The sequence below is a fragment of the Phallusia mammillata genome, chromosome 7 (genome assembly GCF_965637545.1).
Source record: "Phallusia mammillata chromosome 7, kaPhaMamm4.hap1.1, whole genome shotgun sequence".
NCBI lineage: Eukaryota > Metazoa > Chordata > Ascidiacea > Phlebobranchia > Ascidiidae > Phallusia > Phallusia mammillata.
In genome coordinates this window covers 8033631-8051524 of record NC_137258.1, presented here as the reverse complement: position 1 = coordinate 8051524, position 17894 = coordinate 8033631, and the positions used below count along the sequence as shown (strand labels likewise).

The window sequence follows — 17894 nt, the reverse complement described above, 5'->3', positions numbered from 1 at the left end:
CTACTAACGACCCACTGGTGTTTGCTAAACGTACACGCGTCAGCTTGTTGGGTATGTACTCAATTGGGGTGCTGCGGTTTGACCCCAGCCACCAAAGAATCAATGTTCACATTCATATTTAGTTTGAAGTGCCCATCATGGCCAGTTTTGGTCGCTGATCAAGTGTGATTTGTTTGCTCAGTCCAATTACAGCTTGACACACTGATATGTGCAGTGGTGGGATTCAAGTTTTTTGTCAGCCGGTCCTATCACAAAAGTCATATTTTTTAGCCGGTTCTGTTACAAAACGTCCATTGACAGTAACCAATAATGCTAACCGGTTCGCTGATCTCAAAATTTCGTGAGACGGTTCTATAGAACTGGTGCGAGCCGGCCGAATCCCACAACTGATTATGTGCTGCTGCACAATGCACAAACGTCGTGCTAATTTACCGGTCTTATGGGGTATACCCATTACACTACAGGTGTATACCAAAATAAATATGATGCAATGTGAAAATGACAAAGTCTGCAAATCCGTATTAGATATTTTGAATATTATTTGTTCGAATATTTTAATCTTTTTGGGGGTGCAGCGTAGACTATGCATACATTTGGCGGGTTTGACCTGCACGTGTTCTTTGAAAAAGAATATTGTTCGTTGTCAAGTAAAAATAGTCTTAGAATAAAAAAGGATTGGAATGCAAAGACCTGATAAAAGCAATTTGGTGGCAGTAAAAACGGATAGTGGAAGGCAGTGACACGACTTTCAAAGAAAAGTGGTTTAATACTAAACTTGCTTTGTGTACTATACTGTATATGATTGTAATACTAGAATGTGTATTCGGCTGTGTGATTTGTATAAACAATGGGGAAATGCAAGTTGGCAATGAAATCCTTTTTCATTTACAAAAGGCTACAGCAGAAAAAAAGGTAATTGCAAATGCATGAAAATAACGCATCAAAAAACGTATTTGTTCCACCAAAGCAATTAATAGAGATTTCAGTTTTTTACATTTGTTGAAAAATTAACGTGACGAAACTTGGGAAAATCGTCACGAAGAAGGAATATATCAAAGCACTAGTATAAGCATTGCATTTGGTGCAGGGAGAAGGTAATACCGCAAAAATATCGTCTTGTCTATGTTTCGAATTTTGTTTCAGAAAGTTTCTATCTTATCAAACTTTCCATTGATGCTAAACTTTCTAACACAAATCTTTAAAAAATAATGTCACGAGATATCAAAAATATGAAAATAAAACACAACAAACAATTTTCATTGTTGTTTGATATATTTTTTCTCAACACATTCATTTTCGTTTTGTTTGGATGTGGTTAGGGTTTCGTTCAAAACTGCATTGCAGTCATGTTGTGGTGCAAGGACGAAGAACTAAATGTAAAAATTCAAAACAGCAAATGCGTAGGCACCTATACTATTTACCTACCAATATCAACAGCACTGTTCAACTACAAGATGAACTTATATGATCGTAAATTGTGTTTTAGCAACCCTTGCAGTGTGGCTTTGCAATTACCACGTGCACGAATGCATTGTTAACGTTACTACAGTAACCGTGGTCGGTATGCAAACAAGTAAATTATTAACTTTTTCCCTGGAATCGACCGTTACCGTGATTGCGAGCGTGTCCGGGCGGAATTCGACTGAATAACTATTTGGTGACTGTTAACTTTGAAGCCCTTCTTTCTGGAAATCGTTTTGGCGCGCTTGAAAAGGCAAGACGCAATGTTTGATGGAAAGGTTAACATGGAAAGATAATGGAAAAAAAGCCGCAATAGCACGATAATTGCAGTTTTAAAGTGTTGTAAAAGTGTTCATGAATAGCGCCACATAGTTCGTTGACCTTGTTTGTGTGGCACATTGTTTGAGGCATCAATGCAGCCGGCGGTATCCGTTTCCTTTAGGATATCTTCGGCGATTGCTTCCGATGAATTAATTCTAAAATAGTAAATCACCGGAACACAAATAATACCACGCCAAACCAACAACGACTAATTTGGCCATCGTATCAACAAAATCATGCCCATCGATTTATTGCTCGCACAATCTGTTCTGTTTCCATGTTTCCTTTCCTGTCAAAGAGCTACAAAACGGAAGGAGAACGCTGCGGGGATTTACAATCTATTTCTGTATATTTCCGTTTGATCTAAATGTAAACGCAGAAACGGCTTTTCTGTCAGCGAGGTCTTGGCAAAATAAATCAAAGGGAGTCAGCAAACATATCGAATTTTTTCACTCCATTTCCTGAGTGTTTTAATTTAGAAAAACGCAATTTACGGAAAATACGACGTTTCTCTCTTTCGAACATATATTTATGACTTAGGTACGTTTGTTTCATCGATAATGTTTTTCTGGACTTGAAATGCAAACCTACTTTATTCGTTTAAAAATTAAAGCGAATATATAGAGATTTTAAATATTTTTAACACATTGGTTTGTTTAAGTTGCGCCCAACTCACCACGAAAGTCAGACATTCAATCTTAATGTTTGTTAATACCACCACAAGTTCAATATGCTAACCACATTCTAATGTGTTTTGTGCGAATTCGAGGAACTGAGCGCGTTTTTGTGACGCAGATTCAAACACATTTTAAAGACGGGTGTGTGTTGCGGGGTTAAGGTTCATTAATGAGTTACCGAGAAAAGAAGATGATCTTTGCAGTAGGCGCCAATAGTCAGCTTTTGGCCTGATTTGAAACTTATATAGAAACAGCAAATTTGCTTTTCAAGCGGTCCTACGACGCTTTACACTGTTACAAATAGTTTGAAGATACAAAAAGAGACCGAGGTCAAAAACAAACAGGAGCCCAGCATACGTTATCTTGTTCAAATTTGATGATATATGATGGGCAAACCCCACGTTAATATACCGATGTAACGTTAGTTTAACCCACTTAATCTTTATGCATCGAAGTAAAACTTTGTACACCCAACCTCTTTTTAGTGTTTAAAATTGAAATTATTGGTTGAGGTCATGCTTCCAATTTTTTTTTAATTGTATTCAAGTGCTGATAAAAACAAACTGAAATACAAAATCCGCTGCCCTTAACGAAAAACTTCCTTACTTTGTATTTACCTTGTTTTACCAAAAGTTCCTAGCTCCAGCATTTGATTTGTTGTCCTATATGCAATGACAAACTGCACACATTATTAATCGGCCTAAAAAGTTGACACCGAAACGAATTGCAATAAACACGTTCTCAATGAACTGTACTATATTTAAAATTAGAACTGTCACACAAAACGTAATATATAATCTGCCAGATTGCACAGTCACAATAAACAAAAGAGGGCGGTACGACACCTACAGAAAATATCGACAACACGACAAAAACTATATGACAAAAAGAGGCATTATGGACCATTAGCCAGAACGGGAAACAGCCTGTTTTTCACACATGGCCAATCGTCTGTTCAAACAGTCGATCCATCATAAATTACAGCACAGTTGGTCTGTTTTACAACAATAAATGTGGAACAGTACCTTAGGTCATTGACACAAAAGCGACAAAAATGTAAAAAGAGCATTGACAAAATTAAAGACCCTCGGCGTTAAAACTGATGTTTAGCAGGAACACGCGTCGACTGAAGAAAGCAAACACTGAAATAACGAGTTACGGGTTCATAGCAGTCAGATTATCGATCAAAGCATAAAAAATACAGCACTGTAACAGAAAAGATTTTGATTGAGGAAAACGTCGTTGTTTGTGCAAAGGTTTAACAGCCGTTTTCTGGATGTGCTTCTGAACGGTTGCTTGTGCAGTCACAGTAAGCAAAAACACCATTCGTCAAATGAACATCAACAGGAGGTAACTGTTCCAAACAGAGTTACAAGTGGCCCGAATCCAACCCAAAAGCACAAGTTCAAACCAGGCCGAAATTCGATCAACTTATAGGCCAAAAGTCTGTAAAATTGCGGCATAAGGCCGAGAAATTGAATTCATTCCCACATTAATCCCGTTTGGCCCAAATGAAGCCTTTTTACACCCAGAAAGCCCTACCGGCGTACAACTTTGGTTCCTAATCAGTGAAACGAAAATCCGCTGATAACGGGACTTCCAAGACGTTGTGGTCGAATACAATTAGCCAACTAGCAATTTCCGTACACTACGGCCGGCGTGACCGAAGAAAATGTCTCATTGATTAACTCCACACTCTCTGGCGAATACTTCCACGGTGGCGTAGAACGCGAGTTGTCTTCAGTATTGTTGCTCGGAGACAATAAGGTGAACGCTGATGGTAGTCGCTTGGGTGACGAATTCCACTCTGTGAAGTGTGGCGACTTTTCGCTTGCTAAACTCCGCAATAAGCCTGGAACGTGAGTTTCATCGCTGAAAACACTCTCGACGTCGGAGCAAATCGTTTCGGCTGCAAAAGTAAATAAACAGCGCGTTTAAGATACTTGTATTCCCTAGAGATAATTATAAATTCTCAACATGTACTTGCTGCCCGAAATATATATTGCTTTGTTTCCTACGATGTTGTTTGTTGTTTAGAACAGCTTACCTCGTTGATGTTCAAATTTTCCGATCGACAAATCTTCGACGCAAAAATCTAGAAGTGTGTCATTTGCTTGCAAACTCTCCTTCATTGTCCAATCGGCATCCGTGCACCTGCCTTGCTGGTCTTGTAACGGTGTTGTAAATGTCTGTGCAAACAAAATGTCGCCGTTTTAAAGCTACTTCTAGTTCGAACTCGTGAACTTCAGGGACTTACATTTTTGTGGAACTTTGTGGTTAGGTCCCATACTTGTGAATTGTCTTCGAAAGTGTCACCTGGAAACAATTGAAGTTTTACTTTTAATAAAGGGAAATGGGTGTTTGTAAAACTTTTATTACGTAAACTAAATGGGGAGCGTTTTTACCGCCCAGCAGTTTTTTTTTGCAACTTGCTGTTACTACTTTACATTGCAGAGATATACGTTTAGGGGGATTAGTAGTAGTTGCTAAAACATTCTTTGTTTGGTCGGCTTTACCCATACACCCCATACACGCTAAAATGTTTGAACATTTTAGACAAACCTTTCAAATATTCTGAAACGTCTTTCATTGAATGAAATGATGGCGATGGCACTTGGTCCTGTGGCCATGTTATTAATTCTTTTCCAGGTTGCTTTTGAGTCAGGTCAAAGCCGCCACCAGCTGGTAATGTGTCGTCTTCCCGGGGAGGAGTATCGATCAAACTTGGTTGCAGGTGAAGCATGTCGTCAAACAGGAGAGTACCACGGTTCGATGAAATGCTCACGGTGCGTTCAAGGTCGTTACGACCGTAGTTGGGATAATTTTGCACCGCAGCGGTGGCCTCGCCTAACGCGTCGGCAATCGTGCCTGACGGCGATGGGTAAATAAAACTTTGCCCTTGTTGCGGTGAGTCATTACGGTATTCGCCGAAATGCTCTAAAGCAGCCGACGAAGGGTTGGGAAAGCACCCATTGTAAGGTGAGATCGGCATAGCTGGGTGCAACGTCGCTACTTCCATCTGCGAGGTTGGGAAAGCTATGGGCGGCGTGGGAATCTCATTGTAAACAAAGTCACTTGTTTCACGAGGGGCCAAGTACTGCGAAAAGTTGAGTCTGTCGTACGAATTCGACCCAGCGTAAACCGCACTTCCAAAAGTCCCTGGTGTTGATCCAGGCGGAGCAGAGAGGGGAGTTTTTCGCTCGTGAGCAAACGAAGTGATCTGCGACGTTGCAAATTGTGAGCGCCGCGGTCGCAGAGGCGGGGCTTTTGTTGAGGGCGTTCGCTTTCTTATCCACTCTTAAACAAATAAAGCCTCGTTATAGCCTATAAAGGATAAAGAACGGAAGCAACGGTGAAAATGCGTATGGTTCTTACTATTACCGCTCTTGGTCGATCGTTTCGGCAAAAGTTTGTAGAGTCGGTAGGCATCGTCACCCTTGCATTTGTTGGAAACTTGCAGCTTTTCGATATCTCGCAGCGAGTTCAAGGCGCAGCGGAAATTTGCCTTGTGTTGTTTTACATCCTTCGGTGAAGCACCTAAATGCAAAAAAAACAACTAAATTGCAAGGCACGCCAAGACGTGACATTGTACATTGACTTTTGGTCATAAAAACGGGCAATAAACTGCATTTGAAATACCTTTTATAGGTTGTATCATTAGGTTGGTGGGTGTATTTCGCTATGCGTTTTTTTTTTGTACAAGCCAAACCCTGTTATATGGAAATAACGACACACTTAATTACTATTTGCCCTTAGTGCCTTGCTTTGGGCATTAATTGCAAGAAGGCAGAAAATTTATAATTTGCTCCACTTTTCCAGGCTAATAATTGTGAAAATTACCTAAAAATTTTGTATAAAGTACTTAAACAGTCCCATGACAAAATTTCTTTCCTTCGAATGTCATAGACAATGCGTCCTCTTTTTGCATGACATGTTTATAGGGCATAATTAAAATGTTCAAACGTCCCCAATTTAGCAGTTTTGCATAAATATGTAATTATACTATTCAAGGCACAACGTACCATGCCAACTTTATTACGCCTTAGACATGTTTAGTGTGAGTTGACATATTTGCCCATTGATTTTTTTAGAAACTTAACTTCAACGAAAATGCACCGCTTTAACTGAATACCAGAAAACCATTTGTTAAACATTAGTTGTTGATAATCGTTAATAGTAATCTATTCTCTTCTTGCGGGACTAAATATATGAGGCCAAAAAAATTTATGTTGTACCTGTGTGCTCCGACCACTCGCGGAACAATCTCGCGTCTTCTTCTTCCTTCCATCCATGTCTCGCACCGTGTTTCCACGGGATCCGAAAAATTCCTTCTCGTTGATTTTCCCAACGTAACCCTGGATATTTGCGGTCGCCGATTCGCATTTCCAGCCAATCGCGAAGCCTGAAATAAGAGTTAAAACAATTTTACTACCTCGGAGTAAACTCTTGGTACGCTGGTTTTGTTTATTGTGAGGATAGTGGCGCAATGGTACAGCCCGTCCGGTTGCAGCTGGGTTTTAGTTGCTTTTGTGTGGACTAGCTTTGTAAAGAGTCCACATACCTTTGCATACACATTCCAGTGAGTAACTTGACATGGGTTCGCTTTTAGTTTTTAATTGCAGACAGTTATACCACTTGCGGGTTTTAGTTTTTGTGAAATCTTTGTAAGATTTCGATTTTTGAAGCAACACGTTAACTGGTTTCACTAAATCTATACCGTTATGGTAACTTATCATAAAATTTCCGACATTAACAACTTGTAACAGATATTTCAATAAAAAGTTATAAAACTGCAAAAGCTCTGTAGTTTAAATGATTGAAATGCAGGGAAACAAACTATACACAAGTTGTTACAAGTTACGTGTGTACACATTTTATATCTTGCAATGTCACGCAAAAATATATGGTGATCAACCTCTAGTAATTGTATGACAAATGCAAACCTACAATACCTTAAACGTTTCTGGTCTAGGCCAGTTCCTTCCATGCCACGTCGTTGTCGTTGAATTGTCATAGTTTGCTGAATATATGTTCGTCCGCAACTTTCCGATTTTAGCTACCCAAACGTAATTTATGCTAACTCTGAATGCCTTGTTTCTCTATTGCATTTTGCATTAGATGAAGACGCACGTTGCTCGTTTCACAGCCACGTTGCAAGCGAATGGTGGACGTAGCACAAGCTCGGTGTTATAAATGTACTGCGCGAGCGCCACAAAAATAAACAATGCCATGATTTGTTTGCGGAGCCAAGGTTTGGCGAAGGAACAGATGCTTGGCCGGTTTACAATGACTGAGCCCGATATATATGTATTGAAAGGAGTTTATTAAAACTCGAAACCTCAGTCGAAACCTAACTATTTACTTTCAAGCACTAACGTCTTATTGCTTGCCGATTTCCAAATTACTGGACCAATTAAAACAAATGCGCAGAGAGTAGATATGGTAACATATAAAATAACGCTCAAAAACTATATAGTTTAAAAGTATGATGTATTAATTTGATGGCGAATGCAAAATATCCGAAAGGCATGGTAAGAGCTCATAATTTTCTCCCATATTAAAATCAATGCAAAGGCTTGAATTGTTGAGTTCAGGAATCGGGAACGCAAAACGAACATGGGTGTTTGACACTTCAAATCTTAACAGGGATTTGAGACCAGGTCATTTTACTTGTTGTCGTCTGCTATCGAGGTTTCACCGACAAGGGCTTGTGTGGCGCTCGCCGTATGTTGTCTGCTTTGTTCCAATCGATGTTTACGAGAGGCAACACAAAATTTCCCGCCTGTTGACGAAGTGACGTCATTTGAGATCAGCAACCACGATCCCGTGCTAAACGTGTTTGATTTCGCCACGCCTCGCAACTGCTAAAATACCCTTCGAACGGCGTTGCTCCTGCGATGTTATTAACTCAGGTTATTTAAGCGTCCACCGTCCCAAATATATACATTAAAAGTGCCATAAAACGTACCTTGAACCTCTCCTAGCAAACTGAATTGGTACAATTGCATAAATGCTTTTTTTGTAATGCTATACATATATATTGGACAGCTTATGTCGTGATTTCTGCTTTCAAGACTCGTTGTCGTTTGATATGGGCACCGAATTTAAGGTGAAAGTTCTGAGGCGCTTGATTCGTATACAGGGATATAAAAAATGATAGGGATTCTTTCGGAGAAGCGTCTTGTGTTCGAACCCGATAAGAAAAAGCATATTGCTATCATACAGTAAATATATATGCCAATTTATGGGTGCGTCTGACAACCGATTGTGAATAGGAATTTGAGACATGTTTTCCAAGAAAGTGAAGTACAAATGTATTTATCCCAGGTGGTTTTTCCTACAGCTATAACTACACAGTATCTATACGTCATTTTGTTAAAAGTGCACAGGTTAAATGTTCTACTCAACACTGAGCATAACAGGGGTAACGAAACTGGCACCATAAATGTCATGGTCTTTTAAGCCCGTTTTCGGCCTAAAACTTTGTTGTCGCAAGAATCATTAAAACCCAGGAGGTCTGTTGGCTGTTTGGTTATCTTAATCATTTTGCTATATCGCTTAGTAAATTTGCACAAAAACTGAGGATCACTCATTTCCATATACGTATACAAGAAGCCCTTAAAATTTAAAGATTAGTGGGTTATCGATCCATTGGAGATTGAATGTTTGTTAAGATTGGATACAAAGCGGTTTACTATAAACTGGTAAACAGATTTCTGAAGGAGATCTTGTAAGGTCCAATTACATCGTTTACTACCATTTGGTGCGTAGACTGTTGCACCAAGTGTTCCCTCCAGAAGTGTCCATGACTTAAGCTCTAGACTGCCACCAAGTGGAAATATATCTGGTTTAAATATTCCGGTAAGTTGTGGTCGTAGACTACTCATGCAATAGTAACGTTACCCTAGATGTGGGCAGGAAATTGGCCGAATGTGCCGGCTCGCCTGACCCATATACAGATATAAAAAACCTGATCGGGATTTGTCCCCGGGAGTGTCCTGGGTTCGAACCCCGTGAAAAAACAGATGTAGACGCAGTTAGGATGTTGGTTTTGAGGCAATCTGCCAACAGCAGTAAAACGATGCTCAGTTAGTAAAATCATTACTAATTGCAGAAAGCTTATGTAAATAATGCAATCGACTGAACCCTACACTAGATCGCTGTGGGCCAGTAAAACTGTTGCCCTCAAATTTCAAACCTTTCATGTAAAATGGCTCATTTTAAATGTATTATATAATGCAGGAGAATATCTAAGATGGATTTGCGAAAATTCAATTTTACTCCGAACAATCACTAATTCAAAAACTTTAAAACGATAACGGCTCTGCCACCTAATTGGGATCGAACAAATGATAACTCTGACGAAAAAACAAGTTAAATTTGTGAAAACGAGTTCTTTTAAACATTTGTCTCTCCTAAAGCGGTTTATACAAACAATTTAAAAACTACATGACGGTTCTTCCTGAAAAACAAAAACAAAGCTGGAAACGGGATTTGGGTCTTGTTTTAAATATTGGGAAAAACTGCTCCAAATCAGTTCGACAATGGAAATAAAATTGCGCTCTTTCCAGATAAAACTGAATTTACGTGCCGCTGTGATCAATGATGTTCTGTATTCATTTGGTGTTACAGATACACATCAATGTGTTTTCTGTGAAAGTGAAACCGAAATGAAACCGAATTTTTAAGTGTAATTGGGTGCAGAGCTAATGGGAAGAGGTCTTTGCATGAATTTCGCCGAAATCTTTAATTCCCCTTGCTATTTATCTTGTATACGCTTGATTTGGTGTGTTTAACGAATCTAAATTATCGGACTGTTTACTATCGCGTGTACGCTTTGTCATTTACCGTTGTAAGTACGCAAAAAATACTTCCTAGACTCTTGTTATTTTATTACACAGTGAAATCAGTCAAGAACTCAGAATATATTGCGACTTTAAACAGCAAGAAACTTGCAATGTGTAAACAAAATGGGCAGGTCTATAATTATTCGTTCGCTACCTTCCAACAAGTGCTATTTCTTTTATCGCTCGTTTACCTTTCTTATTGTATATATTTTTCTTCCTTGCTAATACAGCTAGGCAAAAAACAAACAGATGTAGACAGGAATTTGCCCGAATGGCGAAGCATTTGAAACAAGCTTGTTTGTAATTCGTCCTCGGGAGCGTACTGGCCCAGTCGGAAATTTTTGTGCGGGCCTTAGTCGAAATATCTTCGAGTTTAGTATGGCCCATAATTTGATGATTGGAGATACCCCATAGATTTATCACTGGCGGGAGACAGGAAAGGTAACATCGGGCCCATGTTAGATTATCGCTGATTTCCCTTGGTAGGGCCTTATGTATGGGCCTAACGTGGAAGTAGCCTGGCCAAACGTATCCCTGCTTTACACCAAATGCAAAATACCCGCTACAATTATTTATTCTCATTGTACTTACGCGCACACGGATATAATAAACAAACGAACAGTTTAAACAGCAGGTTGGGGCAAAAGTCGTTTAGGCAGTATTTTGCCATTTTGCCAGATGCAACTTTTGCCCCAAACCTGGATTTCATTCCATGTCATCGCAGTCTTCACATGGTGTGGTGTCCGTACTGGTGTTGCTGTCACTCTCATTTGTTAAATTTTCAATTTTTTTCTTCTCTCCTCGCGCCTCCCATTCCAATCCCCAGCCAGAGAAACGGTAACTTCATTTTCGATTTTGTCAATTGTTGCATCCTTGTAAGATGTGAATTGCAATACTCCTAAGAAAAAAAATATGGTTGGATAAATGAACCCAACTACACGTACAGTACAAATATTACAAAGCAAAATGACATTTTAAGTCATTGCAGTTAAGTTCGCATTTATTGTAGTAATTCACGTTTTGGAGTCATTAAACACATATATATACAAAGTGACTCACCAATAATCGTCAACACGACAATAAACGGCTTTTCTAATAAAACCGACGCAGCACCGTGCTCCACGGAAGTCAGCAACGAAAAGGACTAAATCACGCTGCGTTATCACACAAAACTGGTAGTCGATTATTACGTCACACAACGCAATAGATTACAACACAAGTTGTACTGAGGAAATGCGGGAATCAATAGAAATCGGCAATTACTGGCAAATAAGATTTAACATATACAGAGTAAGTTGGAAAATGTAAACATAGTGTTGCTAGCAGTTAACGTGGCCTACATCTAAAAGACTTTTACATATGTCATTATACATTCCACAAACCTGCTGCCTTATGGCTTGTTTCATGAAGCAATGTATTCCACAAACTCGCCAAAACCTAGAACGTTTTAGCGAAATCAAGTCTGGTCGCTTGCCAAACTCTTTCAAAAAGATAAAACGCGGGAATAACTGGACTCACAGTGACGAAACCAGCCAATAATTTTAAAATATTTCGCATAGTTTGTGTATTGTATGTTTCAACAACGAAAAAAATGTGTACAGCGAGTGTAAAAAAAAGCTCTATTGATAATTTTTTGCCCACGCGTTTTATGTCGGCCTATAGGGCATTAGTTGTGTAGGCTAGATACAAATTTAAACTTATTTAAACAGTAAATTTGATGTAAAGTCATTGATTTGGCAATAACACAGGATTCCGAAAATACCATCGGTACTTCCACGATTTACCCATGGGTTATCGCAGATAATCATAGAAACAGTTTTCCACAAGATTAACATAGTTTGCAATAACATGAATTAAAATATTGTTTACTTGTTAAAACATCGTCTCCACAACCTCAAATAAGAAAAATGTGTAAGAACACTTATCTGAGTTAATCTAAGATAAACCACTGCTAATTCGAACAGTGTCCCAAATCCCTAGTTTGGCCCGGGGATAACTCCGAGATATTTTCTGACTGGGGGGTTCGAACCCCGTTAAATAAAAAAATTAAAAATTAAAATCCTAGGTTACACGCGTATACTTTTTAGAGGTCACTTTCAATCCTACATTCATTGATAACTTGCAACACATTGGTTTCAGCAATCCACAACCAACCATAGCAACATTATCAGCCAACAAATGTTTTGGTTTGGGTCGTCAAGATACATAAGTTAGATATAGAAAAGATTCATTCTTGTCCTATAGTTCAAAGTCCTTTCTACGCCACGCATACAAAATCTTTCATCCCATAAAAAACGACATGCTCGGTGGATCAGAATAATGTCCTTTGTGGCGCGCGACTGATTAATGAGTTTTGAAGAAGTAGGGTTCTACGGTATTATGCTGGGACTAATGAATCTAGTAACCCATTGTTTTGTACTGAGTAAACATTTGGCTTTTACTTGTTATTTTTGAAAACTGGCAAATGGCAACAGTTTTCATCACGTTGTTAAACTTGAACTACAGTGACAAGGGTTCACCTTTTAGGCAAAAGAGTTTCTGACCTTTGTTTACATGGATGTTCGACCTTCGACGTGGTTGCAGTAAGTGCACGTACGCAAACGGTGAAAAAATCGATATACAGGGCCGACACACAAATCGATGTATTGTAAATTGCGTATACATAAAAAAACGAAAACAAGCAAAAAACTTCTGCAAAACAACTGAATATACAGCAAAACATATTGCTCATGTAACAAATCAATGCCTATAAGCATACCTGCTTTAGGAAAATATTGTTTTGCTGTTTGACCAGCATGTTACAACGCAGCAATAAACCCCACAAACTCAAATATTACACAGAAACAGTTTACAAGTGCTTTCGGGTTTGTGCAATCGTGTACACAAATATGCACGCAACTGGTCCATGATGTAGTTTCCCAACTAACTGCAATACAGTTTCGTCAACCTACAACGCAACCGAGTTCAATTTAACATCGGTAAATTGACTAGAGTGCGTGAAATACCATTATTTGCTAAGAGGTCACAAAGCAAATGAAACTCATGTACACTGGCAGCAATCAAGTGTTCTATGCACATACATGGCAAAGCCATTGGTTTGGACAAGATCGTCGCAGTCACTCCACACAGTACGAAACAACATGACACGACTGACTGGTTATACAGCATGCTTTACAATAAAGCTAACAAAACAACAATAAGTACACCGTTTTTATATTTAAAGCAGATGTTTTATAACTGAACACATGAGGTGATAAATTTTTTGTATCATATGGGACCTACTTTTATGACTTTAGCATTGTCAATCCTATCCTAGAATGTGACTAGATTTAACAATTACGTTGCTTAGTCACGCTAAGTTGTGCGATCAGCCATCTTGAAGGTATGGTGAACATGCAGCCATGCTGAAAGCTGTGGTCAAAGCGTTTTTTTTGCATTTCTCCAAAAACGTGTTTACAAACTCTACTGAATCTTTTTTAAGCTTGACAAAGCATTTGCTGGCAGAAGTTAAAACACGATATGATTAAATGGCCACATTCCAAAATATTCTGGACTTGGGATGAACTTTTTGGCGTTAGCGGCACAAAAGAGCGCCAATAACGTTGTCCAAAGTTGACAAATTTTCAAGTTTGCCGTCAAAATCGTCGTCAATCATGTCATCAAGATACGACCTGACGTTTTGCAGTTGCGCCACAAGAAAGTCGCATTCGGGTCTGGGTAATGTCTTTCCGGAATCCGGAATCGGTGCTCCTTTATTAGACTTCGCTGGGCGTGGAGGAGGTGGAGGTTCTAAAAACAAAACATGCAGTCTATCCAAATAAACAAATGCCACAAAGACAACTATTCCAGTTTTCTTATCCAAACGTTTGATTGTTGTGTAAATACTACAGTACAGCAATGTCGAAGTACGATATTATCACTCTAAAACTATAAAGGTTTTGACAAATCAAACAATTGTACTTTATATGTTTTACAATTATGTGTTTGTACTTTAGCGTAAATCGGCAAAAACTGAGCAAAAGAAGTACACCTGCACTAAACAACACAAAAATACTTCCGTATGTGTTAAAGACAAAAAGTAAAAACTGTTAAATACCTGACTGTAGCCTGTTAAACACAGGGACGAACTTGCTGCTTTTTGATGGTGGTTTTGGTGGAACTATTGGTTTGTTTGGTTGTCCGCTATTGCCATCGTGCAGTGACTTATCAATGCGTCGAATTCTTATCAACATTTCATCGAGCTTGCTGTCCAATGTACCTTGCTTTCCTGTCATTGGTTGAGGTATACAGTAGTTACCGTCCGTGATCTCGGCGTAATGGTTGGTAGCACCTAGATTCTCCATGTCTCTAACTTTCCTCACGTAGACCGTCACGGTGTTTGCTTGTCTCAGACCTAACGCACCTTATCAGTACAAGGAAAGAATGTTACAGCAGTCGCTACGGTCTGGTGAGGCGCTGTGCCAAAACGAGCGTCACATTTGTACACAGAGCCTTAATCCATTTACTACTATTTGTTCTGAAAACGCAATGTACGTAGGATGTATGGACTAAATGGCATCACAAAAAGCACATACAAATCTATTTTGAAATATCAAACGTAAATAACTCTGCAAACGCAAAAAGCTGTTGTGAAAAGATTTTTTTTTTAATTCTAAAAAGCATTTTATAGCATCATGGACATATGTTTAGGACTTTTTGTAGCAAAAACCGGACTGCAAGAGTACCGAATATACGTAAGTATAGACCAGTGCTCTTCAACCTTTTTAGTGACGCGGAACCCTTACGGTATTTTGTCAAACTTTGCGGAACCCCCATAAAATAATTTTAATGAATGTAATACAAGTAGGCTACATCAAAGAAAAAAGATGCATACACATCCAAAGCACATCACAAAGGTTGACTTGAATTAAACGGTTAACTGAAACGCATTGCCGTGTTATTTGGATCGGTCGTTTCTACATTAATCTCGCAACTTAGCTAGAGTGTAACAAGGTTGTGTATATTACGTCACAATTGATCAATGGTATAACAAAGGTTTCCAATATTGCACAGGCGAGCATTGCTGTTCGAAACAATGATACTATGAATCATTCGTGTTCGAATTGCTATTTCCCGTGCAACCCTTAAAGTTCACGGAACCCCTGAAAGGGTTGTACGGAACCCTAGGGTTCCGCGGAACCCCGGTTGAAGAGCTCTGGTATATAGACAAACAAAATCGAAAAAAAAACGCGTAAGTGTCAAAGTGTTAGTGGATCTTACAAACTTGTCCAAGAGGATATGCACACCACCACGTATCAATAAATGCTTTGAAAACATATTTAACAGCTAATCGTTTCAAGGAGTTTGATACTCTCTTACATTTTTATGCCTAAGTCGTTTACATAAATAAAAGCCACTTATTACAGTTTTAATGTCGTTTGTCGACCTTAATGGCTGCTATAACAGACTTAAGATTTTGGATTTGCAGTTTTTTGGTCTGAACATCTTCACATGGCAGTGGTCGCAAAAATTGCAGTACCTCCTCCAATTGCAAAGATAAAAATATTCGTTGCTGATCATCAAAGAACTTTCCAGACTTGTGCTGACTTGCAAGGTTGGTATTTCCACAACCTGTTGTTCCTTTTGCTACAGAAGCCACCTCCAGTACGGTGTATTCGTTGCCACTTTCAGTTTTTTGTGGCTTTTGCTGTCTTTCCAACTGTGACAATCGTTCGTTTGTGTTTTCCAAAAGCATTAAAATCTTATCAAACTTGGCGTCGCTTTCAGCTTGCGTGGGTTGACTGCACATGACTGATTTTGATTTAAATGCAGTGAAACAACAGTCGCAGACTTACTTACACGTTTAAACGCTTGAAGAAAATTTCTCTGTATGTTGAAGCATACGAACAATCACAGCACCAACGTTAGGAAAGTCGTGTATTTAACTTGTTGAAACCATTCGGGAAAAACCGTCCTTCGCATTAATGTTTAACGTTCACAATGTGTTGACCCAGACTGAAATAGAACTTGTCGACACCATCCCAAGTCAAAATGTGTTCTCTTCTTTATATTATTTACGCATTGCTGCCATGTATAGAGCAAATTGGAACATGGAATTGAATGATCGCGGTGACAGAGGACTGGTTGTTCAAAAAAACATGTTTTACAACAAAGCTAATACGAAAACATTATAAAGACTATTTTTTACAAATATAATCGAAGGACATGTTTTGTTAAACATATGTCATGTTAAATATTTTGGAATCCAGTGTGACCAGTGTCGCAAAAAGTGGAAATGTATGTTTGCTTTGACTGTGGAGACCTTGGTAACAAAACCTGTGACGCGTTGCTGTGCATATCCGCACATGCGTAATACTTGAATGCGTATATAGTTTGGCATTCCCAGCAGCCCGTCAGGCAAGTCAGTAATTTACTAGCAAGAAAGTAGAGGTAGAAGTGAAATTGGCATTGTGTAAAAAGCCAGATATTAATGCACCCTTAATTACATTTTGAGGGTAAGCTGCAAAGTAAAAAATTTAAAATCTCAGTGGGTTGTATCTTTGTTTGTTTTATATAGTTCATAACCACCAACGCTCTTATTGGAACTGTAAGAAGTGGCAATAAAAGTTGCTGAAATTTATAGATCGACACTTGGTGAAGGCTGAAAAAATGTCTTACGAACTTCCAGCAATGCGGTACCCGGATTTAGATGCACAGGGAACGACCCAAACTCTCGATGAAATATATCATAAACTATCTGCTTTAAACAAACGTTTGGAAACGCAGCCTCTGCCAACGCCTGACCGTCCACCGAAACCAGCAGCATATCTTGAAAGCAGTAAATCGGGTATGACGAAATTTCCTGTTGTAATTTGTCAGAATTTTGCTGTGGTTTAAACAAACTAATCATATAGTTTCAGCGTTGTAAGTCGGGATGGATTTTTATAGGATCAGATTTGAGCTGGGTTCGGGCTAAGTTTAAATAAAATCGGGCTATAGATTCGGCAATGCCATCTACTTTGAAACCTAATTCGGGTTTAAAAAAACGAGTTCGGGTTTTAACCAGGTTCGGGCTTATATACTTTCATGTTTGCGCCCTAGGCCTGCGCATTTTGCAGCCTTGTTCGTAATTTACATGTTTTGTTCTATCTGAAAAGTGTTTCAATATACACAGGTCGAAAACAAAACAAGGAAAAAAACAAAGCAAAATCATCAAAAAGCAATCCCAAAGAAGGCAAAGAAGTTCTTTCCTTGAAAAAATCAAAAAGATCCTCTAAACCTTGCAATTTTACATCCGACCAATGTACCTTCCTAATTAATCAGATAACCCAGGTTGAAATATTTATTGCTGAAAACTTTGAAAACGGGTATAAAGGACGTCTTGACAACGAAAAGCTTCTTAGCGATGTTAAACTGGCCCTGAAGGGTTTTGCAGTTCCAAATGTTCAATCCAAAATTAAATAGCTAAATGTGCTGTAAATTAAAACAAGATGATATGAATTCTATCGCATTGTTTTTTCAAACCTTAGTCCTGTTCTGCATTTGCATGTATTGTCGTACCTGAGCGTTTTAACATAGCAACCTGTTTTAAACTGAGTGCATGTCCAAT

The 17894-nt window shown here is 38.8% G+C and overlaps 2 protein-coding genes across 2 annotated transcripts; one reads left to right on the top strand and one right to left on the bottom strand.

Annotated features, from left to right (window-relative positions):
• Positions 1-12924: 12924 nt before the first annotated feature.
• LOC145238731 (uncharacterized) lies at positions 12925-14790 on the bottom strand. The gene is made up of 2 exons (XM_080101980.1): positions 14403-14790; positions 12925-14095 (listed from the first exon to the last, which is right to left on the bottom strand). The coding sequence occupies exons 1-2, from the start codon at positions 14647-14649 to the stop codon at positions 13881-13883; spliced, it is 462 nt and encodes a 153-aa protein (XP_079958106.1). The 5' UTR covers positions 14650-14790; the 3' UTR covers positions 12925-13880.
• Positions 14791-16866: 2076 nt separating this feature from the next.
• LOC145239738 (uncharacterized) lies at positions 16867-17877 on the top strand. The gene is made up of 2 exons (XM_080103133.1): positions 16867-17132; positions 17460-17877. Exons 1-2 carry the CDS (start codon positions 16955-16957, stop codon positions 17747-17749), a joined length of 468 nt encoding a protein of 155 aa, XP_079959259.1. The 5' UTR covers positions 16867-16954; the 3' UTR covers positions 17750-17877.
• The last annotated feature ends 17 nt before the right edge of the window (positions 17878-17894 follow it).